General features: G+C 42.8%; 2 protein-coding genes across 4 annotated transcripts; both read right to left on the bottom strand.

Annotated features, from left to right (window-relative positions):
* Positions 1-273: 273 nt before the first annotated feature.
* On the bottom strand, positions 274-6,589 carry LOC127770200 (DEAD-box ATP-dependent RNA helicase 6). 3 transcript variants are annotated; one of them, XM_052295867.1, is made up of 11 exons: positions 6,123-6,589; positions 5,300-5,360; positions 4,254-4,488; positions 3,890-4,128; positions 3,342-3,593; positions 3,062-3,242; positions 2,188-2,276; positions 1,633-1,706; positions 1,389-1,541; positions 1,130-1,311; positions 274-772 (listed from the first exon to the last, which is right to left on the bottom strand). In XM_052295867.1, the coding sequence occupies exons 1-9, from the start codon at positions 6,407-6,409 to the stop codon at positions 1,463-1,465; spliced, it is 1,497 nt and encodes a 498-aa protein (XP_052151827.1). In that variant the 5' UTR covers positions 6,410-6,589; the 3' UTR covers positions 274-772; positions 1,130-1,311; positions 1,389-1,462. The 3 variants fall into 3 exon arrangements, with proteins under 3 accessions (XP_052151827.1, XP_052151828.1, XP_052151826.1); XM_052295868.1 differs by lacking the exon at positions 1,130-1,311 and having other exon boundaries at positions 274-548; positions 627-772; positions 6,123-6,588; XM_052295866.1 differs by lacking the exon at positions 1,130-1,311 and having other exon boundaries at positions 6,123-6,588.
* Positions 6,590-10,175: 3,586 nt separating this feature from the next.
* On the bottom strand, positions 10,176-12,713 carry LOC127770202 (transcription factor LAF1-like). Its single transcript, XM_052295870.1, has 3 exons — positions 12,407-12,713; positions 11,944-12,073; positions 10,176-11,040 (listed from the first exon to the last, which is right to left on the bottom strand). Exons 1-3 carry the CDS (start codon positions 12,540-12,542, stop codon positions 10,485-10,487), a joined length of 822 nt encoding a protein of 273 aa, XP_052151830.1. The 5' UTR covers positions 12,543-12,713; the 3' UTR covers positions 10,176-10,484.
* Between the last annotated feature and the right edge of the window lie 11,855 nt (positions 12,714-24,568).

Here is a 24,568-nt window from a genome sequence, read left to right as displayed (position 1 = left end):
CCCAGCCCAGCGGAGATGTTTTGTTTTAACTTCCATTTTCACGCTAGATTAGCTAGACGCAGCACCAGCGGTTTTTTATGTTCCCGAATTTGGATTTTATTGTTGAGAGTGCCTAAAGTCATGGACCTAGGATGCGTATAAATGGAATAAAATAGCTACAAGACCATAAAACGGTTTTGCTCCACAAGTTTCTCGGTGATACAAGACAAATACTGCATTGTTTTTTTGGCACTCCATGCTGTTAAGCACATGCAACGACATAAAAGCCAACAGTGAGAAGAGAACATAACATCTCCGATCCACATAAATACTCCTAGTACACCAACCCAGTCAAACAATACATTACAAAATGATCATTCAATCAAAACGCATGAAAATAGTAGTACAAAATACTGGAAAGTGAAATGCTGAAAGTATCCATGAAACATTGAGACCATGATGCTGATTCACTACCGACACACGGTGACAGCATCGCTCAGGTGGAATAAACCATCCGTGTGCAGCGAGGCCACAACACAGACAGAAGAAGGTACCAGGGTTAAAAAGTCCTGTAAAACAAGCTAGCTGATACAATGTCGGATGACAACAGGTCATAAGAGTTTAGGGCAAACAACCTGGGGACAGACCTTATCAGCAACATTCAATATTGTCTGATCAAGAGCTTCACGGCTAAGCCACAGCATTTAGATGAGCTTGTTACAAAGTCACTTGCTACTGAGTGCCCCCACACAACTTTGATTAAGATACACCATGTGAGATCATGAAATGACACCTGCATCATTAAATAGAATTGAGTCGAGCACATTACACAAATGAATCGTAGTGAATAGATCTAACGTAGAGAATATAATGATAAATTGAGCATGATGAATATGAACATGCATGCGAGGTCATGGTAAATTGAGTGCCAGCTAATATCACGTTAATCTACCTTCAGGGTTAACTGAAAACAAGGATGTCACAAAATACAACTCTAGAAAGCACTCCTGTACAACGCATGAGAACTATTCAGGGGAAATCTGGGCCTGTACCCTGGCTGGTCAGAGGCTTTCAACAACAGTAAAGAGATATTTTATCGAGTACCAACATAAGTTATATTGTTCTTGTAATGGCATTACTGGTTTTATACCCTAAAGATGCAGGATAACGAGCCCTGTACGACAAACCCTGAGATCCTCAATACAAATGTCTGCATGTGAAGACATTTTCAGCTAATGTTACAGGCCCCAAAACCAGTTCTCCATGAACTTTCGGACGACATGAAGGTCCTTGATTTGCATGAAATCCAATGATGATGAACAGAAGACTTTTCTACAGAGAAAAATAATGAAGCGGCATTTAACAGAGGATTGTAGATCCACTACATGCAGAATGATTGGTGTAGGTACCTGATGAGCTGATATTTACACAGGTTATCTTATTACTTCCAGAGATTGGCATACAAGATCGTTCTGTCAGATAACTATTGGCAATATATTGCTCGGTCAATCTGAGGTGGTATGGGTTTTATCTCGGTTCCAAGCTCTTGTTCAATGCGATACCTGCACGCGCATACACACACCTCAAAAAAATGTTAATCAGCTAAACAGGATACAGAAAGGAGCTATAGCACTGATGATCTGAATTACATACAAGTTAAAACGGTCCTCATAGGTGATCAAATTCACAGCCAAACCAAGGTGGCCGAATCTGCCAGATCTACCAACCTACAAAGGAAAGTGTCAGTGAAACTGTAAGCAAAAAAACAAAATGTTACTCCTTCCGTCTTAGGTTATAAGACGTTTTGACTTTGGTCAAAGTCAAACTACTCTAAGTTTGACTAACTCTATAGAAAAAAATAGTAATATTTACAGCACCAGCATAGTTTCATTAAATCTATAATTGAATAAATTTTCATAATATATTAGTCTTGGGTTAAAAATATTACTATTTTTTTCTACAAAATTAGTCAAACTTAGAGTAGTTTGACTTTGACTAAAGTCAAAACGTCTTATAACCTGAAACGGAGGAAGTACAATAATATTTGCCATAGGCATTTAGAATGGTCAAACAAAGAAGTAAAATAGCAGCAAGGATAAGCATTCAATCTTAAATGTCCATGTCATAAAAAAAGCCATCTTAGGAGAAGATATTCGGCAGGCCACTATAACAGAAATTATAAAAAAATCTCAGTTCTTCAATGCATACCCTATGGAGATATGTTTCTGCGCTCTTGGGGAAATCAAAATTGATAACAACATTAACAGCTTGGATATCTATTCCCCTTGTAAAAAGATCTGCAAAGGGAAATATGAGATATTAGAACCCAAATGATGCCTCCAGTTTGCTGAATATAACAATAAGAGCTTTGGTTGGCACTTGGCAGCAAGGCATTTTTATCATGCTAATTTCTAGCAGGCAAGATAAGAAAAACACCAAAAGCATAACTTTACAATGAATGGAATATCAGCACAAAATTAGATAGCCATGGAACAAATTACAAAAGTGTGGCCAAGCTCTAACATAACATTGTAACAACCTCTCTCATGGTTGACCTTTAAATGTCCCTAATGCCAAAGAGAGATAATATTGGCTAATTAAACTTATAATGGGAATCTATATGTTGGATTTTCTCACACTTTTGGACATACCTCATACTTGGTAAAGTAATTCTTAAAGTATTTAACAAACAACAGGGGCATACAGGTTGCATATCTAAAACATGTTCAAAAGCAAACACTAACTGAATTCATCAACTTTTTGGCATAAACTATATATAATAGGAATCAAATAGGGCATTTTATATATTTCTAACTTTCTTGTAAAATGAGTAGAGATTTAGTAAAGCGATAATGTATTTAGATACATTTCCTGGAGCTTTTCTTTCTTTGATTTGGAAGATGAAATTAAGCAAGGTGTCAAAAGCCTAAAATCCTTAATAGTAATTTTTTTAAAAAAAAAACAAAGCCTTGAATACAGAATATTAAAGACTCAGTGTGGAACCGATAGTAAGATAGAAATGGAATAATGTTCTTTAATAGGGAAAAAAGAACAGTTAACTATTAGAAGGAAATCTATATACCTGTACAAACCAAGTTCCTGCATGCACCATTGCGAAAATCATGGAAAACCCTGTTCCGATGGTCTTGCAACATTTTAGCATGGATATAGAAGCAAGAATAACCAAGCTCTGTGATCTTCTTCGCCAATAGTTCAACACGATTTACCGAGTTACAGAATATTATCGATTGATTAATTTGCAGCTGTATTGAAACGAAATTGGATGTATTAACTAAAGATTATGATGACATCAAAATGAAATCATGGTTAAAAGCTCAGTTAGTAAGGGTTATTGGGAAAACCTTGGAAAAAAGAGTATTAAGACAGTGGACTTTCTGCCTCTCTTCAACAAAAGCATAAAACTGTGTAATTCCCTTCAATGTAAGTTCATCCATAAGGTTAATGACATAGGGTTTAGGGAGATATTTGTCCTTGAACTCCTTGACAGTCACAGGGAATGTTGCAGAGAACATCAAAATTTGCCGATTCGATGGAAGATACCGAATCAATTCCTGAATAGACGGTTGGAACTCAGGAGAAAGAAGCTTGTCTGCCTGCAAGAGAAGGCAATATTACTCACAAGCACTCATGCCTTTTTGTCTACAAATCTACCAACACACTACAAATTCAAACATATTTTTTAAAGTTCTCCTTTTGTAGCATACCCATTATTAATGTTCTCGTCCAAACATCAAAGTTGCTCGTGTCGAATTTTATACAAACACATAATCGAAGTAGAAAAAAGCTTAACTATTGTTTTATGTTCAGATGCCACTTAGAAAAGATATTAGAGCATCTTACTTAAGAACAGGAGCAACAACACATGAAAACAAGACAGACAATGATATACCTCATCCATAACAAGCATTGAACAGTTCTTCAGGACGCAGACACCTTTCTTTGTAAGGTCTAAAATGCGACCAGGAGTTCCAACAAGTAAATGAACAGGTTGATAAAGACGGACAATATCATCCTTTAGGCTGGTTCCTCCAGTAGTGACCATCACTTGAATCTTCAAATGTTTCCCAAGCTCCTTGCAAACTTGTGATGTTTGTAGAGCCAATTCCCTTGTGGGAACCAATATAACAACTGAATATAAGAAGAGATTCAATAAAGGATCAGAGATGATGAAATCATGAAAGTGTTTTCCTTTGATCACCACACAATTTAGGAACTCCATGTAGGGCAAAACAGGTGCTAGTCTAGAAAAAAACCTTGAATAGCATTTTTGTCTTGATCAATCTTTTCCAGCGCGGGTATACAAAATGCAGCAGTCTTGCCAGTTCCATTTTTTGCTCTTGCAAGAATATCACTGCCAGTTAATGCAATAGGAATACTTTCTTCTTGTATAGGAGAAGGTCTTTCAAATCCTTTCTCATATATCCCCATAAGGAGTTCTCGCTTCAGAAAATAGTCTTCAAATTCATTTCCCTTGGTAGCAGTAACATCCTACACATTTTTTCAATGACACTAGCTTAGCAGAAGATTGAGAACATGTGCAACAAACAAACGCAACAGGGACACCATAAACTAAGTACAACATTTAACTTATCCAGGGGTTCATTTAATAACTAGTTTAATATTCTGAATATCTTAATGTTGGCACAATCAACACATAACCTACCTATGGTGTAATGTGTACCAACAGTCATATAATCTGTTCAATGCAATACCAGCATAGCATTTTTCTCTGGGAACAGAATGGAATATGTAATCTATACTCCTTCAAAAGAAGGTGGTGGTGGTGGCAGTGAATCTGCCTCCCCACTTACTCTCATTATAAATATTGCAAATTAGCCCCTGTAAACTTCTTAATAAAAGTCAAATATAAATGGATAGCCACATATAAAATCAAATTAAGGTGAATATTCCCTATGGTAGAAAGACAGGTAACATGTTGTATGGAAAATATGTTATATTCATATTACAATATATTTTCTTTTACCCATATCAAAGCATTCAGATAGTCCTGTGAAATATTGAAATTTGGCTATTTGTAACTAAGATGAGGTACAAGAGATGAGCATGAAAAGATATATTATCAGAACTAGGCCTGGAAGCTTCTAAAATTAAAATGGCGATTCTATTAATCTATTTACCGCATCAAAACCTCATGTAGGAAATTAGGAAACACAAAACACCCACACTGATAGAATGCGAGGGTGACAATTATGTCAACTTGTTAACATATTTGCTAGCTCATTACAATCATTAGCACCCAGCACTAATATGACAAAAGGAAAATATTGTTCTATAGTACCTCTGTCCTGTAGCGTGTATCTTGCGGTGGGAGCTTCAGTTGGGCCTTCCAGTCTTGTGAACTGCACAAGGTTGAACTTATTTCTTTTTACTTTATTCATGATGTTAATCATATACGGATGAAGAGGAATTAAAGTATCCATAGTATTTTTCTAGTTTAACACCAGCAGCTACATATATCTATACTATCTTAGAAGATGCTAGTGGTGGTGGTGGTTCTGCCACCCCCATCTATCTGACAACTGGGGGCCACCATCTATCTTGTGGGCTCATCATTGTTGTCTAACAATGTACTAGAGTGAGAAGCTCTATTTGCTTCATGAGAGCCCGCTGCAACGTACAGGTATTTTGCTAGTCATCCATAATGTACACAATGCACGGTACGGACTAAGTTGCTCAGCAGTCATCAGGAAACTGTCTGCTTGACTGCTTGACAGCATTAGTTCACTCCAACCAATTTCTGGATTACTTTGCAAAAGTCTACGACGTTTTGATTATTTTGAATTAATACAGCACGCTCAGACGGAGGAGGTGTGATCCAAGCATGCTGACCAGAAAAGTAGACCTTTACACTCTAATTCCCCTATATAACACCACTTTTGTCCGTCTAAAAACACATACGCTCGCAGGTCGCAGCGCATCGCCTAAGGAGCACAAATTTTTCTTCAATTTTTTGCAACTTCGCCTAGATACCTATTGATCGACAAGTGTAGGCTTCACCCCTCACAGCAGAACAAAATCCAAAAATAAGTCCACCAATCGCGTGAATACCGAGCCTTAATCTAACAATACCAAACGGGAAGCCTTCCAAGCGTCTCCCTCACCTCGAATCTATGCCGTCCGCGACAGGCGGCGCCTTCTGCTCGCTGGCGCCCGCGGCCTCGGCGGCGATCTGGTTCCGCCGAAGCCACTGCTGATGCTGGCTGTTGTGCGGCGTTTGCTGCGGCTGCGGCTGCCGCTGCACGTACTGGTGGTGGTGCGGGTGCGGCGGCTGCTGGTGCTGGTGCTGGTGCTGCTGATGCTGCGATGGCGGTGGGCCACGGCCGTAGTAGTTAGGGTTCCCGCCCCGGCCGTTGCCGATGCCGGGAGGGTACCTCGCGCGCGGATCCATCGCTACGAGGGCGCGCGGCGCGGCGGAGCTCAGATCCGGCCGCAGGCTTGGCTGGGAGGAAGGGATCAAGGCGGTGCTTCGCTCCAATTGGGGGATTTTTAGGGGAGCATTTCCCTCCCTTCCTCGCGAGTTCGTGGGTGGGGTGGGGGTCGTGGGGGAGGGGGGGAGGCTGGGGGAGCGTCGCGGAAGCGAAGCCGGGCTAGGGCAACGCCGGAGTCGGACGGGTGGAGCGAGAAATTACGGGAGTGCCCTTTACTTCCTTGTGTTTAGGGCCTCCTACCTCGGCTTTTGCTCGTGTCTTGGCCCAAATTCAAGCGGGCTGAAAGATTAGGAGAAGTACACCGAGGTCCCTCAACTTGTCATCGAGTTACAAAATCGCCCCCTACGGAAAAACTAGATATATAATATACCTCAATATACAAAACTGTTTACTTTAGGTCCTTTAATGATTCTGACCTTGATTTTGTCCGACGTGGCGGCTGAGTCAGCGTGGGACCCACGTGAGCCCCACATATCAGAGTGACCATGTCATCACCCTCTCTCCCCTCTTCTCTCCCTTCCTCTTCTCACTCTCTCACCTTGCTCCTCGTCTGGTGGCTCCTCGTCTGGTGGCTGGTGACGGGCAATGGCGGCGGCGACTTGGTGCAGCACCGACGAGGATGGGGTCGGCGTCGAGCCCGGACGCGGACCAGGGTGAGCCGACGGCCATGCGGTCGACCAGCATGGGGAGAAGAGCGGCGGCGAGGCGGCACGGCATCACCGACATGGGAGAGAATAGCAGCAGCGAGGCGCCACGGCATCACCAACATGGGGAGAAGAGCGGCGGCGAGGCAAGAGCAGGCTGGGGAGAAGAGCGGCGGGTGGCCTGGGGAGAGTGGGAGGCGCGTGACGCGATTGGCGACCGATATGGGAGAAGAGCGGTGGCGGCGCTCGTTCGCTGGTGAAGACAGGCTGTAGCCGGGGGAGACCAGAGGAGTGCGGCGTGGGCAGCGGCCGGCAGGGAAGAGCGGTGACGGAGCATGTCCCCTTACCTCTCTCGTCTTCCTCCTCTCAATGTTTGCCTTCATCGACGCCGCCATTTAAGATGCCAGCCACCACCGCGCGGCTATGACGGTTGTCCTCTCTGCCGGCTACCGCCGCCCGTCACCCTCCATCGCTCCGACCCTCCCCATGCTCCTCGTTCGCTCTCCCCTGTGCTCCCGCCACCAACTCCCTCCCCTTCAACCGTGTCGCCACCATCGCCTCCTGCTCTCACATCGCCGCACTGCCATGTCCGCCTCCCATGGGTCGTTGTCTCCCCCTCGCGCTCTTCCGCCACGCCATCCTCCTATCCTCCGTCCCGGTCTAGTCCTCCTCCGCCACCACCACCCTTGCCGCTGCCTGACCTCCTCCTCTCCCCTTCCCCCCTCCCCCCCCCCCCCCCCCCCCCCCCCGCGGCAGCGTGCGGTGGAGGAAGCCGCCGGTGGCGACTCCGCTCAGCGGAAAGAGGCGAAGAAGAAGGCTACCACGGCGGCAGCAACGAGGATGCGGGCGGAGCGTTGCCTCCGCCAGCGCGACGTCGGCCGCCGAACCTCTTCCTCTCCCCTCCCCCCACCGGCGGTCCTCCCCACCCGTCGGCCGCCCTGCCGCCTCCCCAGATGAGGATGGGAAATAAGTGAGAGGTGATAAGGTGGCATCCTGACATGTGGGGCTCACGTGGGTCCCATGCTGACTCAGCCGCCACGTTGGATAAAACCGGGGTCAAAACCACCTAAGGATTTAAAGTGAATAATTTTGTTAAGTTGAGGGATGTTATATATGTAATCTGTAGTTGGTGGACGATTTTGTAGGTCGATGACAATTGACAAGTTTGAGGGACCTTCGGTGTACTTTTTCCGAAAGATTATAGGCCTAATGGGCACAGCACGGCCATGGACCGTACCGGCATGGCTCTTCTGGCCAGGCCATGTCACCCTGGCCCAGCGTGCCAGCACTGCACAGCATGGCTTGCGTTCCGGGCACGGTACGACCTCAACGAGTGAGCAGAAGGCCGAAACGACAGTACACAAGAGCCAGTAGGAGGAAAAGGAACTGGGCGGCGGCGTCGCCGTGGAGCGTGAGGAGCTTGGTAGCGAGCGCTGCGGCCGTGTCCTGATGCAGCATGGTCGTTGACGGGGACGAAGACGCAGTGGCACGGCACATCTGGCACCCATATAGATCGTTTTTACTGAAAATAAAGCCACCAGGGCACGATAGATATGGTTTACTTCCTCCGTTTTACGTTTAACCAAGTTTGTAGAAAAAATAGTAACATTTTTAACCCAAGTCAAATTTATTATAAAAATATATTCAATTATTGATTTAATAAAACTAATTTAGTATTACTAATATTACTGTATTTGTCTATAAACTTAGTTAAATTTAAAATAGTTTGATTTTGAAAAAAGTCAAAACGTCTTATAACCTGAAACGGTGGGAGTATCTAATATTTTAACACAACCTTCATATTAAAAAGTTTTCACACAAAATTTACCATTTAGCACTTTAAAAAATGTGCTAAAGAAAACCGAGATAAGATCTATATCGTAATAAAAAAGAACAGGGCCACATGGATTTACTTTCTTAATTGGTCTATACGTAGAAACTACATATGTCTTCTTTTAAAAAACAGAGTACAGGAAGCAAATCCATAGGATTTTCTTAAATGCATGTGTTTTTGCTACGGATAAACTAAAAAAAAATATCATAATATTGCCTCAAATAAACAAGAGCATATTTTCCATGGAATATGTTATCTACATTTTTTCCATAGGAAATATGCACCGTAATTTAATTATATGTGGCTATCTATTTAGATTTAGTTTTTATATAATATTTAAAAGTTTAAGAAATAATTTGTAAAAACTATAGCGGAAGGTCTTTATTTCCTGTAAGCAGATTTTGTATGTTTTGGCTTTCTCAAAAAGCCGGGTAATCAATTTGTCTGTTATAAAAAAAAATATAGCGGAAGTAGGTGAGGTTGCAGATTAATTTCCACCAACCCACTATCGTTGAAGTCTATTTACAAAAATATATATTGTTCTGTTCAAAAGGAGATAATATGCCAAAAATTTCATTTGAATTGGAATCATTCAAATTTCCTTCAATCCAAATGAGCTATTTGGACTACATTTATCTACGTATGAAGTGAAACACGGTGACCGATCGGTTAGTCGGTAATTCTGGTACTATTTCTGGGGTAAGAATGAACTTATGGTGCAAAAACACAGTATCCCAATAGCACTTTCTCCTTGGACATGTCTTTCTCTTCGATAATATGGAAGAAGTGATCTCTCAAGTCTCAACCTACCACAGGGTCACAGCCTCACAGGGGATCAGATTTTCAGAGAAGCATAACAGAACGAAAACACAAATCAATCCGGACTCCACAATCGTAGAACTGCAGTGGTGATTGAGTAGATCTTTTTGTGGACTATTCCCTCCGTCCCAAAAAACAAGGCAAACCCTGAGTTTCTGTGTCCAACTTTGACTGTCCGTCTTATATGAAATTTTTTTATAATTCGTATTTTCGTTGTTGTTAGATGATAAAACATGATTAATATTTTATGCGTGACTTGTCCTTTTAATTTTTTTATAATTTTTTTAAATAAGACGGACGATTAAACGTTGGGCACGGAAACCAGGGTTTGTCTTTTTTTTTTTGGACGGAGGGATTATGTCTCATTGGCTCGGGAGTAATTGAGAGCATATTAGCTAGCATGCGGATGCGGTGTTCCTCAGACAAGAACAGAATACTGAAAGCCTGAAAACCGTGCAATTGTGACGCTCTGTTTCTGTTATTCTTTCTGAACCGTTTTCCGGAAAACCAGAGCTGTATACACGAAGTCACGAACCTTATGAAGAGAAAGCTAAGACTGTACTTCGACGCACAACTCATGGCTTCGAAGTCCAAACTCAACACTACAAGCCAGTAAGTTTAACTACTACACATGCACGGCACGATTTACACCTCTGAAAAAGAGGGGAAAAAAAAAAGAAACTGACGAATTTACACTTCGGCGACGAACTGTACGGAAGAAAGAGCGTACGCTCCCGCCTAGTTGATGCCGAGGAACTCGCTCATGGAGAGCAGGTCGCAGAGCCCTCCTCCTCCCTGCATGTGATCGGCCGCGTCGTCGAAGTCCCAGCAGAAGCCGCCGTCGCCCAGCCCGTGCAGGGAGTCCACGGCGCCGCCGCACGGGCCGTCGACCTGCACCGACGACGAGCCCTGGTAGCTCAGGCCCGGCGCCGTCCCGGCGAGGCTAGTCCCGTAGTCCATGTCGAACCAGTCGGCGAACATGACCTTGGGGATCACGGGCGCGTGCGGCCGGACGGCGGCGAGCCCCGCCGCGGGCTCGGTGAGGCTGCTCGAGTCGTCGGCCGACGACGACTCGACCGGCCCGGAAGACTCGGAGCTCGCCGGCCGGTCAGCGGCGACGCGTTCTTGGCCGGTCTCGCTGCGGTTCGGGCTGCCGGTGACGACGTCGGCCGGCTCGGCGGATTTTCTGGCCGCAGCCTCCGCGCCTTCGACTCGCTTCTTGAGGTACGAGTTCCAGTAGTTCTTCACCTCGTTGTCCGTCCGGCCAGGCAGATGCCGCGCTATCTGTGACCACCTGCAACCACAAATTTCCATCACCATGTTAGATAAAAGTCCTAGTTTCAAACAAAAAAAGTTAGATAAAAGTATTTCTTATCTAGTATAACTTATAATCGCCTTCTTAATCTTTTTTTTTTGCGAATTACTATTGCACAGTCAGTCTAATAAAGGATCTTTTATTGTCATAGTAGTACCACACGTTGATCTTTTCTAGGTTTCGTCAAAGCAGAGGTTTCCATAATTCTCAGTGAACTGTGATTAGTCTGATTGTAGTACAGCAGTTGCCGTACGTCCATGTTCATAAATGAGATTGTACAGACTGTTGGTGTCTAAGGACGGTGTTAAGATTTCTGACGATGGAACCAGGACTAAAGAAGAGTGCAAAAATAGCTGGCAACTTGCATTTGCACCAGTAAGCAACCACATCACCTCCAGAAAATGCGTTAGTATTTTTCTCAAGAGGGGGAGAGAGGAATCAGACACTGATTTTTCCCCCATTTCTTTTATGCTAAGAAAAGGTTAACCGTGACTAAGCACGCCTTTCAGCAAATAAATTAATCAGAGGAAGATGGTTGTTCACAATCATCAAATGTGCACCGGAAAAAAGAAGCAATTGATTGCCTCAATATGGAACGTAGATGTCAGCATCAACTACACCACTCAAAAGCGGTCTAGATGGCCAACATCAGCATTTCCTTTTGTTCTTACTTAACCAGGCCCTTTTCCACTCTGAAACTGAATTTGCCGAGCTGACACTAGCAAAGTGCAGTAGTAGTAAAAGAAAAAAAAAGAGTAAAAAGGCAGAAGGTAGGATGTCCAAAATTACTCTCTGTTGGAGTAATTACTTTGCTAAATTAATTAGCGTTACTTGACAGCAATCTCCTGGCTCTAAAGGTAAGGTGAAAAGTGTGACACTTACTTGTTGCCCATTGTAGCGTGCAGGTTCATGACGGTTTCTTCTTCCTCTCGGGAAAACATGCCGTGCTTCAGCCCCGGCCTCAGGTAATTGATCCATCTCAGCCTGCAACTCTTGCCGTTACGCTGCAGCCCTGCATGAAAGGCAAATTCAGAAGAGAATTCAGCTCACCAGACAAGGTACATTTGACGAAAAAACACAAAAGCTCAAACAGGCTTCATCTATCGTCCTGAAGCTGAACAACACTTTGCAAATAGTAGGAAACAAAAAAAATCCCTTCTCCCCTTCCCTTAAATCAAGGTGCATTTGAAAAAAAAAAAGAAAAAAACGAGAGCAGCAACAAGCAAACAGGGGGGTTTTGAAGCAGGACACAGGTGCAATGCATTCAGGCGTGCAGCAGTTGCAAAATTCGCGGTGAATTCCCCGGCGAAATCGTCGCAGGCGGAGCTCGGAACCGTGGTCTTACCGGCCTTCACGGGGACGGCGCTCCAGCAGCCGTGGCCGTAGCGGAGGATGAAGTCGCGGAGCTTCTGGTCCTCCTCCGGCGACCACAGGCCCTTCCGGTAGTGCACCTTGGGCTTCTGGCACGCCTTGCACCCCATCAATGGCGGACGAGAAGAGAGCAAGAGGAGACTCTAGAGTCTAGACTCTAGAGAGACAATGCCAAACCGCGAGCAGCACGAGGGGAAAAGAAAGCAGAAGAAGACTTTGGCTTGGTAAGGAGGAGGAGGAGGCGGCTTGCTTGGACGGCCGTGATTGCTTTGCGGCCTGCACTGTTGTGTCGGTCTGCGTTGGCGTGAGAGATGGGCGCAGGGGCTTTATAGGCCTCGCCCAATCATCACCGTTGGCCCTGTGGCCCCTCACGGGAATAAGCAAGTGGTTAGGTCGCCGATTGTTTTTCCTTCTTTTAGTTCCGAGGAAAAAATAAATGGCTTTTTTTATCTGTCCGACCAAAACCATATATGTACATGGCACTAGTATCATTACATCGGACGGAGTACATACCTTCGCTGTCTGTAATTCTCAGAGGCTGCAGTAGTCTGAAAGCAGATGCAATTTTTAGCGAAATAAAATTACAAGGTTTGGCACTTGCAAGAGACAAGAGTAAACCCCGTGATAATGTCTGTTTATGCGGCGGAAACCAGACGGGAAATCGAAAGGCATTTTAATTTGTTCGCCACTAGTGTGCCTGCCACTGCCACCACAGGTGTCCACGCCACCGGCGGTCCGCATGCGTGCTCACGTAGTCACTCATCACTCGGGCTGCTGTTGCTACGCATTGGCGCCTTGGCGTGCTGCCACCGCTGTTCAAGGCACACGTTCGTGTCACCAGTCGCCGCTGCATATTGACACATGTTGTGCCCTTTGCTGTTCGGTGCCATCGTTTTGTGCACATTCACGCCCAAAAGATGGAATGGTGTGCTTACGTTCTGGCATCCCTGAAGACTGAAGTCGATGGATGAGGTGCTTGCTGTACTGCTGCTGAAACGAAAAACCTTAAAAGGACTTAGATCATCAATATATGTGAATATGTGTTATAATAGGGGCTGATCGGTAGTGCTGACTACAATTACGCCGCAGCAGTGTCGAATCAGAGTTGTCTGGCTGGAGCACAAGTGCTGATCATGGCCACTAAATTTTAATATGCGAAGACAACAGTTGATTTGTCATTAAAAATATTTTCATGTAGTAATAATTTATAATTTTTTATCAATGTATTGCAATAAAAGATAAAAATCAAACTTATATATTGAGGGCTCTATCGATATCCTAATTAAACATCAAATAAAGTATATCCGTATATGTTAAACGCAATGTTAAAAATAAAAGTAAATTTCAGAAATCTTCCAAACTATCAATATGTTGCAGCTTCAGCAAAGCATTTCAATGAACTACAATAATAGCATAAGATTTTATTGAAAGCTGCAATTTTATAGCTCTGACAAGATATTAGACTCACTTGTTATACACATAGGAGTAATGCATATTGTGTTATGAGATACTTGTATTGTTGCAAATCGGGATCACATGTCATACACACTATGGGATAAAATTATGGTTTTATACTAAAACCGTTCGTTGTTGCAGTTGTTGCAATTATATGAAATATCTAGTAAAGATGTAGTAAAGCGATATAATTGATCAAATAATGGCAGTTTTATGAATTTACTCTAAAAATAAATAGGGGTAGTATGACTTTCCCTCCACTTGTGTCGGTCTAGTGTGTTGAGTTGAAATGAATAATACATGAGTATTTTATTTACTGAATTTGTAAAGGCAGTCCTTTATCATAATGATAGTACTCTCTTTTTCAAAATATGGCGCATTGTTTACTTCCTTTATCATATTAAAAAAATTAGAAGTACACGCCTACCCTGCAAAATTCTCATTATGTACGACGTTACGTTATTTTGTTGTGAAGCTTGATTTCAACTGCAGTTTTCTGGCGACTTTAATAATATTGAATCGTTCAATTTTAAGACGTCAAACTGCCAGTTCGAAGAGTTACGGACCAAATATTTTAATCCCAGCAGGAAGAAATAAATTGCTTGTGACGGAAAGCTACAGAAACTATACGTGCATATGTCCTCCCATTTACACGTACACACATATAATGCAGAAAGAAAAGGTAAGATCAAGTAGTTTATACACCGGACCGCCATCGTTGAATCAGACCATAATATATACTCTGTACGTTTATTCCCATTTCATCGCTATATATTTTCCGTGTTTAGGTAGCAATGCAAATATTCGGTTTTATCGTTTACTTGTTCCATTGTATTACTAGTTTATGTGTTTCGGTAGACATAATCCAATTCTTTTTTGGATATTCGGTGCGTCGTGTCGGGAACGGCTCAAACTAATTGACGCCTCACAAAAAAGTCGTCTCCTCTTCTTGGCAACCTGCAATGCAAGGCTCTGAAGATTACTGCTACTACATCAGGACAACGGGGATCTGAGCTTTTTGGAAGGATCAGCCAAGTTCTTCTTGGGGTCTGGAAAGGCTCCAGCTTTTCGCGATTCTTATTAAAACACCCAACTAACAACAATTATATATATCGAGGCGTTTAATTGCACGAGGAGCATGTTGATCTCTTCGCCATCGTCATGCTTTTCCTGAACTATCGGCAAGTCGATCGCTAGCCAGCAACGCGAACATGTACGCTGCATATTTTTTATACGAATCGGACGCCGTTTTGGGGCTGACTCTCTGTTGCGTTGTGTACACGGGGCCGGACGGGAGAATTCACCGGCGTTGCCGCAGAAAGGCGGGCGATTTCGTCGGCTGCAGCCTGCAGGCCAAAGCGGGGGGTCAATGGGAACAGTGCCGGGGCTCGCGCTCGGCTCCGTGGTCGTCGCGGCCTGGCCGTGCACGCGCCATGCGTGCGCCTTCTTGAAATTTCGCCGGTTTCGTGTGCAGCTGGCTCGATCGGTGTCTTCCTCCACGGGTTCTCTAATAAGAATCTTATCTTTCCGTTGATCCATCTAGCCTCACTGATGCTTTTGATGTAAGCACGCACGTTTCCTGTTAAATTGACACCATCGAGTTTTGCGTAAAACTTGGGCAATGAAGCTGGGAATTTTTCGGACCAGATACTTTTGATCGGTCTTATACATAGAACAGTAGCGGTGTAGCGGAGGGCCAGGGTTAACGCGATCACGCGAGGCAGAGTGTGAACTATGCGTTGATGAAAGCACGGAGAAACCCCGTAGGGAACGCGAGATTGTTTGTTCCCAGGGGAGGCAAAAGTGTCCTGGAAAACAGCGATGAACTGTGCAGCAGATGCAGAAGTAGATGCTGTTGTGACGGCGCGGCGACGAAGGGAAAGAAAGAGAAGCATAGCTCGTGCGAGAAAAGCTTTAGGTAGCTCGTGCACGGCGAGCGTTTTGTACAGATCGACGCGTCATCATGCGGGTGTGCCGCTGCCGCCATGCTCTTCTTTGTTGGCTTCCGTTGATGTGTGACCCATGATCGCCTCTCGCGCGTTTTGCACGCCGTTTTGTTTTTCTTCCATATGCCGCGGAAGATTCCGGTCGAGGTTGAGTTTTCAACCATGGATCTGATCATCCCATCATGACCGGATTTTCCCATCTCTTTTTCGCCGTAGACATAACACGACATGCAGTAATGCATAGTGCGTAGTAAACAAACAGTGCTAAGAACAAAGCAGAAGGCTCAGAGTGAGCTTGTGAGATGTGGCTCCATGCCACGCTGTTCAGTATTTTCATGGTTATAGTTAACTACTCATGATGTAATGTACCCAAGCAAATAGTGACAAACCTCACTAACAAGGACAACCTCGCAGATTTTTTTTTCCAAGGACAACTTTTTAAAATAAGTTGGTGATAGACTGATAGTTAACTTCAATTTGCTTGTACAGTTCAAGCCGACAAATTTTAGACCGGAAAAAGTACGAATTATTTCCTTAACTATCGCGGTCGTCCGAATTACACCCTGAACCACAAAATCGGACATTCTTCACCCCCAACTATACAAACCGGATGAATAACCCCCCTCGACCCAATCCGTGGTGGTTTTAGTCTACGTGTCGTACGCGCGTGTGTATATATATATATATATATAAAATTGTGGGACCCACCTGTCTCTCTCTCACGGTCATCGGCAGGCGGGGGCGGCGGCCTCGGCGCAGACCTGCGGTGGCGTCGGACGGTGACGCGGAGGCGGCGGCGGCTGAGGGCGGCGGCCTCGGCGCGGAGCTGCGAGTTGGCGAGGCCGACGAGGCCCGCGCGGCCGCGGGCGGCGTGCCGTCCTCAGCCTCGGCGCGGAGCTATGCGTTGGCGAGCTCGCGGTTGCAGCGCTTACTGCCGTCCTCAGCCGCCGCCCCCACCGCCCTCTCTCTCCTCCCTTTGGCGCGCCCTCTCTCTCTCCTCCCTCCCCTTGCTACAGCAAGCGGCGGCGAGCACGGCTGGGTGGCTTCGGCCGGCGGCGAGCGATGGCGAGCACGACGGGGAGGGCGAACTGGCGGAAACCGGCGAGGATCCTCACCGCCGCCATTGCTGCCCAAACTTTTTCGCGTGGCTATGTATACATGCACACAGCCACCAGCTCCCTTGCTCATCTGCATGCGGCCGTGTTGCTACTACCAATGCCCAGCTAGCAAGTTCCACTACAGCTTTGACCACTGAGCCGTTGCTGTTCACCTGTCTCCTGAAATAGTTGGGAGTCATCAAATCGTCTTCTTCGTCTCCTCACGATCTGATTCTTTTCTGTCACCGTGTTATGGAGGTGAGCCATGGAGATATGCTTTGCATTTCGTTGCCTTTCTTCTTCACAACACAAGCAGAGAAAGACGAGGACCTCTTCAAGGTTCCCCGGTTCCTGGCTAACCCCTACAACTGCAGCAAGGGGAGGGAGGAGAGAGAGAGGGCGCGCCAAAGGGAGGAGAGAGAGGGCAACGGGGGCGGCGGCTGAGGGCGGCTGGAAGCGCTGCCATCGCGAGCTCGCCAACGCGTAGCTCCGCGCCGAGGCTGAGGACGGCACGCCGCCCGCGGCCGCGCGGGCCTCGTCCGCCTCACCAACGCGCCCCCGCCTGCCGATGACCGTGAGAGAGAGAGAGAGGGGAAGAGTGAGAGAGAGGAGGAGTGAATGACAGGTGGGTCCCACAATTTTATATATATATAAAATACTGACTGGACTGTGACGCGTACGCTATGTAGACCAAAACCACCGCGGATTGGGTCGAGGGGGGTAATTCGTCCGGTTTGTATAGTTGAGGGTGAAGAATGTCTGGTTTTATGGTTCAGAGAGTAATTCGGACGACCGCGATAGCTCAGGGGGTAATTCGTACTTTTTCCTTTTAGACCCAGTCTTCTTATGGAAATTATGAAAGGTTTGACACAAGTGGCAACATGCATGTAGTATATGCATGGTTGACTAGAATGTCATGATTTCCATCTGTTAGATTACTAAAAGTTTATATATATATTGAAAGGTAAGAAACTCCAGTTTTTAGGAGCATAATTACCGCGCGTTAACCAAACGAAGAAAGAGTGCGTCAAGATTGCGAGTGTTATATATGGTGTAGATTTACCACATTTATCAAATTCACCATCAACTAGTATTCATCAACGACTAGTGTAGATTGACTTGGCGTTTCTTAAAGTCATTGCAAGCGTATAAAAACTACTACCTGACATATATGTTGAACAAAAATGTCAACATCTCCCGAATTTTCTTCTTCCTCTGAAAGGAACATAACATGCCGCTCTAATGATGAAGTCGCCTGTGAGCAATATGGCTGAGGAGGAGGAACAAACTACCCCAAAAAATGGGTAAAACTAGTAAGATCCTAATGGTATACTCCCACTGTAAAAAATAGATTTAGCTTTGACGAAATTCAGGCAGAAGCTATCTGTAGCGACGTGCTCAGCTGTTTCAGTTGTACACACCGGTTGGATGGAGGAGTCGCATACATAGCAGGGTTTGATTTTTTTTTATAGGACGGAGGGTGTACCTAGGTATGGCTAGTGATCATGGAGAGGGTTAGATTAGTGGTGATCGGTGAACCTAGAGCTTTTCTAATAGTCAATATGGACTATTTGTTGTGGTGGTTTTGTAAATCCCATAACATCACTCGGTTTTGGTTCTGATAAATATACTCATAAAAGAAAAGAAAAAAACTATATATGTTAGTCTTTTAATTCATAATTCGACGCTGTCGACATAGACACATTGTCGATCGAACCTTTTTAACGTAAACATGGATGTCAATGTTTCTCTTCTAAGCTAAATATAGTGCCATCGACCTAATGGTTATTGGTTTTTTTTATTATAAAGTGATATATCTAATTCTATGAAAATAGACATTTTCATTGAAACATATCTAAGCACAAAATTCTCAACAGATTCAATTGGACCTCATGACGCGGAAGGAGAAGGGTCAAGTCTGAAAACATGAGCATCGTGTTGTGAGCAATTCTAAGAGAATCTTGTCGACGGACTATACCGCAGACGGTATTTGTAGAGTATGTGGATTGCTGGTGTCAGGGTATACACGAGATTAAGATAAAAAAGACGGAAGACAAAGATTTTTATACAGGTTCATGCTCCTTAATTGATGGGTAATAGTCATACTCCTATTAGCCGAAGCTGGTGTTGCCTATATATCTCAATGATCATGCACACTATACTCGTACATCTCTATACTCATCATCGCTGCCGCGTTCCCATCATACTCACCATTGCATTGCCGTCATATATTTTGTTAGCGCTCCCGTCATATAGCAGCTACAAATACATCGCGCAGACAAAATTTAAGTTAATAAATTTATTCTGATCATCTAACTAAAAGTAAGAATTAGGTTCATAAAAAGTCAACATTAAAAACCATTTATTAAAATAAGTTGTACCATTCCTAAAAGAATGTTGTACTACTTATAAATTTTGTAGTGCTAAATTACACTTATACGGAATGGCGAGTGCAATACAGAATTAATGGCAAGTGCAATATTCACAATTTAGCGTTAATATTTTTTATAATGATGTAAATTTAGGGTTATGCATGGTTGCCCCTTCGACCGGTTTAACGGTGCAGTGACGCCAAGGTGTAGTGTGCTAGAGTGCCTACCACCCCAGCGGAATGAACTGCTGACCAGGAGGCGATTAGGATCGCCTCTTAGCTATATTTAGGTACCTCTCATCTAACAATGTAAAAGCGATGTAGTTTAAAAATAAAGCTAATCATATAAGCCTAATATGGGTTAGTTTATATGTTAAACCCAAACTTAGAATATACGTCTAGCACTTAAAATGAAACAATTACATTTTTAAGTAATTTTATGTGTAGTCCAGTACTCCCTCCGTCCTAAAAAAAGGCAAACCTTAGATTTCCGTGCCAACGTTTGACTGTCTGTCTTATATAAATTTTTTTTATAATTAGTATTTTCATTGTTGTTAGATGATAAAACATGATTAATACTTTATGCGTGACTTATCTTTTTAATTTTTGTCATATTTTTTTCAAATAAGACGGACGGTCAAACGTTGGACACGAAAAGCAGGGTTTGTCTTTTTTTTTGGGACGGAGGGAGTACACTTTTAGGTAAATTAAAAGGTAGCATATCTAAATTTGAAAAATACGTTGCATCGTAAACTTTTATATGCCAAGCTAAAGTAGAGAATCTTTCTCAGCCAGCTCATGGAAGTTTTCATGAAGAATCTTGGACCTTTCACCATTATTTTATGATACTTACTCCCTCCATTTCAAATTATAAGATGTTTTAACTTTAGTCAAAGTCAAACTGCTTTAAGTTTGACTAAGTTTATATAAAAAATAGTAATATTTTCTACCAAGATAAATTTATTATAAAAATATATTTAATTATTAATTTAATAAAACTAATTTGGTAATTTAAATATTACTATATTTGTCTATAAGATTAGTTAAACTTAAAGCAGCTTGATTTTGACCAAAGTCAAAACATGTAATAACCTGAAACGGATAGAGTATTTATGATATAATGGCTAGTATTGCATCAACCGTTGCATCCAATGGCTTATTTTTTTAAGTTGATATGGCTCAATAATGTTGTATTTTAAATTTTAAATTTCACTTGGAGAGATTATTGCGAAACGCCTCAGTTTGATTTGTTCAATTTACTTTTAAAACTCTAGAAACTTCTAGAATTTGAATTTTGTCCCACAAAAAACTAACTTCTACCATCATATCTACCCTCAGCACTAAAACGAGAAGTTTTATCCCTTTAATGTTATTTACCTATCTATCACTTTTACTACTTTTTTCAATGATTAAGGGCATTTTAATTATTCTCTATCTCCACTAATTCCACCTTGAGATATTAGGGATGGATTTTTTTTGGACAAAGAAGTATGTCAGTATGTCATCGACACCATTTAATTCGCCATCAAACAGAGGGAAGTGACGTATATATCTGTGAACTCTGAACAAATCAGGTTTTTTCCCTATTCCCTGCACGACTGATTAGAGGCAACAGTTAAAATTATGCTTTTGCGTCCAGATCAAATAATTTAAGCACCCATCTATTTCCAGCAAATAAGCATTACGAACAACTCTGGTATTCTTGATGATTTCTTTTTGCGATGGAAAGAGAAAGTTTCAATTAAGATATACTCCATAGCTCAACTGAGATGAAGTCATGTGAAACACAATGGATTCGTTCTTATGTTAAAGGTCGCACCGGAATTATTTTCTATGGCCATTGGGCCGTCATATCTTCAATATAAATTTTATTGGCGGATTTAAAAACAGTACTTTAAACTAGACCAGAATTCTCAAGCTAGATTACTCGGCCGGCCAGAACCAGTTCATTTTCAAATTCATGGTTAAGGGCTTAAGGCTATGTTTCATTCTATGGAAAAAAATCTGAAAAAAACTGCATTTTGCTGAAATACCATTATCCATAATCCATTAGTCACTCTTTCTTAAGAAAGTTAAATGATTTTTAAAGAAAACATTGAGAACGACATGCAGCTCAGCTCGCAAAGAGTTGCCAGGAGTATGCCGTCAAGCTGAGTTCGATTGCTCCTGCTAAGATCAAGTTTAATAGGATAGCCAACTGCTGTCATACACGAATCTGTAAATATATTTATAGTTGGCTTATAGTCTGCTTTGTACCTGCTCTAAGTTCTCTCCTTGGTATGCCCACAAGTTCCGGTTTATAGTTTGCTATTGTACCTGCTCTAAGTTCTCTCCTTGTTATGTCCCACAAGTTCTTACCTTAGATTTTCCCAACTCATCTCCCTTGTTTTCCGTGTGCACGTTTTTCAAATTGCTAAATGGTGTATTTTTTTGTAAATAGTTTTTATACGAAAGTTGTTTAAAAATCATATTGGTCCATTTTTGAAAAAAAATTAGCTAATCCTTAATTAACCACGCACTAATGGACCGTTCCGTTTTCCGTGCGCACTGTTCCGGTTGGGAACAGGCTGGAGCGAACACGAACACAGCCTAAAACGGCTAAAGCAATACTCCCTCTGTCAAAAAAAAACCATTCCTAGCATCTCAAGACAGAAACAATGGAGAGTGAAAATGACTAAATACCCTTAATCATCGAAAAAAGTAGTAAGAGTGATAGGTAGGTAAAGGATATTAAAGGGATAACGCTTCTCTTTTACATACTGAGAGTGGCTAGGTAGTATGATAGTTGGTTTTTTGTGGAACAAAATTTAAACTCTAGAAGTTAAGTTTTTTTTTTTTTTTTTTTTTTTTTTTTTTTTTTTTTTTTTTTTTTTTGACTGAGGGAGAGTATATCTTAAAGCCAAAACGATTTGAAGCTTTCCAGGAAGTACATGAGCAGAGCCTTTCAGAACCAGGCGCGACTAAGTTCATTCCATGAGCTAATGATGAAGCTAGTGTTAATTTCTTGTTTGGTAGAATGAACCACCGGAAGTTCTATTTTCGTCCATTGGTTCATTAACTAGTATCATTTTGTTTGGAATTGGCCATTTTCATATGTTTAATAAAACGAAGGTTGTGGGCTTCTATGACGAACCAATACCGACAAACCAACATGTACTTATATCTCTCGTACTACTGAATCTAATGCGTTGTTTTTAAGGCAGCGTGCCCTATAACTTTTCCAGAATGTGACTTGTTTTGAAAGTGATAACAAAATATACTTATCGAGGACAACGAAATGTGTATAAATTATACCATATCTCCGGGGAAATCTGGACAAAGAGTTTGGTAGGGAAATTAAGAAAACGCAACTGTCAGTAAGCTCCTTTTGGGAGCTGCTTCAATGTATCATGCCAGGACAATACTAGGTAGTGGCTTTGATCTTTACTTCTGTTTCTTGTGAAGGTTAAGGTGATTGCCATCAACTAATTTCTGATGCGCAAATGTTATTTTTGCTGTTATAAGTTATTTTAGGTCCTAAGTTAAATTTCTCTAAATTTAACCAAGTTTTAAAAAAATACACCAACATCTGCAATAATAAATAAATGCATTATTAAGACATATTTCATGACGAATTTAATGCAAGTAATTTGATATTATAGATGTTGATGTATTTTTCATAAACATGATTGGCTCGAGTTATTCAAAAGGACCCGTTAGACTGCTGGATTCCCCTGGTACCTGCTGCCTCTTGTCATGCAGAAACAAACAGGAAACAAGCATGGAATGGGGGTCTATTGACTTAAATTCTTTGGGACCTCAGTGTTAATCTGCCAGATCAACTGCACATATATTCCAAATTGACCAGCGACATGATTAGCAGCAGTAGTTTTAAACTAGTGTTTCTTCTCTATCCTGTCTTGTAGTGAATGGTACAGTGCTGGATGGAACTGTTCGGACTACAGTAGTTCCCTTGTTGATATCAGCATCAGTTTTTTTTTTAATCTCTGAAGTGCATGCTGATCCAGCCGAGTTCTAACTGCAGTGCAGGCCTATGAACTGGAAGGGATTAACTTACATTATTATAGAGCTGTCTTACAACCAATCATGTAGATCAACGTCCTTGAAAAACCTATCACGCGGAACAGTAGCAGCATTTCTTTCCCAAAAATGAATTAAAATGTTGCAACTGCTCCTGTTCATTGGGTTTGTGTCCTAGTAGTTTATTCCACCGTTAGGCGTCAACTAGCATCGTCAAGGATGACACAGAGCATCACAATCACCACCAATCCACTACAGAAATGTTAATGACCTGAGCAGCTCTTGAACTAGTCTTCCAGTTACATTTTCATGCTCCAGGCTCTCAACGCGCGCGTATTTTTACGGTGATCAGTACTGAAAGTATCTAATAATATCACGAGTAGAAATGATATGAACTATAAATACATTTACGTTGGTTGCTACTAGTATTCTTCTACTGTCAGCTCAACAAGGTTGGGAGAGTACTTTTTAAATTAAAAATAAAAAATTCAAAAAAGAAAAATCCAACTGAAGACCATTATAGAATAACTGAATTATTGATTTATAATTGCTACTATCAATAAAAACAAGAGAATACAATCCCTTAGTTCTAAGATTGGTAATTGAAGTGAGTATAATTATGTATCTTAATTCTGCATTTTAATTCATTTTACGAATCAATCTAGATCTGTTAGATGAGAAAATACAGTTCTAGATTGATTCGTACGTAGAATTTGTCTTCACTACGTAGGGGCAAGACAGGCACACCATTGTCAGTAGGAGCCAAAGCAGAGGAGGCACCATGCATTTAGCATTTTTAGCTGCTAGCTTAACACGCTCCACGGCCGGACCACCACCAATGCCACCATGCATGGGCGTACGTACGTGGTCACTGGTCACCCACACGGGCCACGGCCAAGTGAGATCACGACCGTGCCGAGAAGAAATACGGGCAAAGTCGGCATCGCCGCTAGCGAACAGCATGGCAGAATATATTGCCAGCTCACAGCACGTATGGCTCCGGGCTCGGTGCTCCATTGGGGCATCGGCTGCTCTGTCCTTTTGCTCAACGTAACCTATCTTAGCCTACTACTACTCTCATGGAGTTGGTGATGAAGAATCGAGCCAATGAGACGCATTGCAAGAGTCTGAATCCCTCGAGCTGTTTAACTATTGCAAATGTGCCTACGCGTGCGCCTTTTGCTGGAGCAGTAGAGAATTCTCGTCAGGACAAAGTCCATGGCCAGCTGGGGGCTCATCAGAAGAAC

This window comes from Oryza glaberrima, chromosome 4, assembly GCF_000147395.1.
Source record: "Oryza glaberrima chromosome 4, OglaRS2, whole genome shotgun sequence".
NCBI lineage: Eukaryota > Viridiplantae > Streptophyta > Magnoliopsida > Poales > Poaceae > Oryza > Oryza glaberrima.
This window is presented reverse-complemented; position numbering and strand designations above follow the sequence as displayed.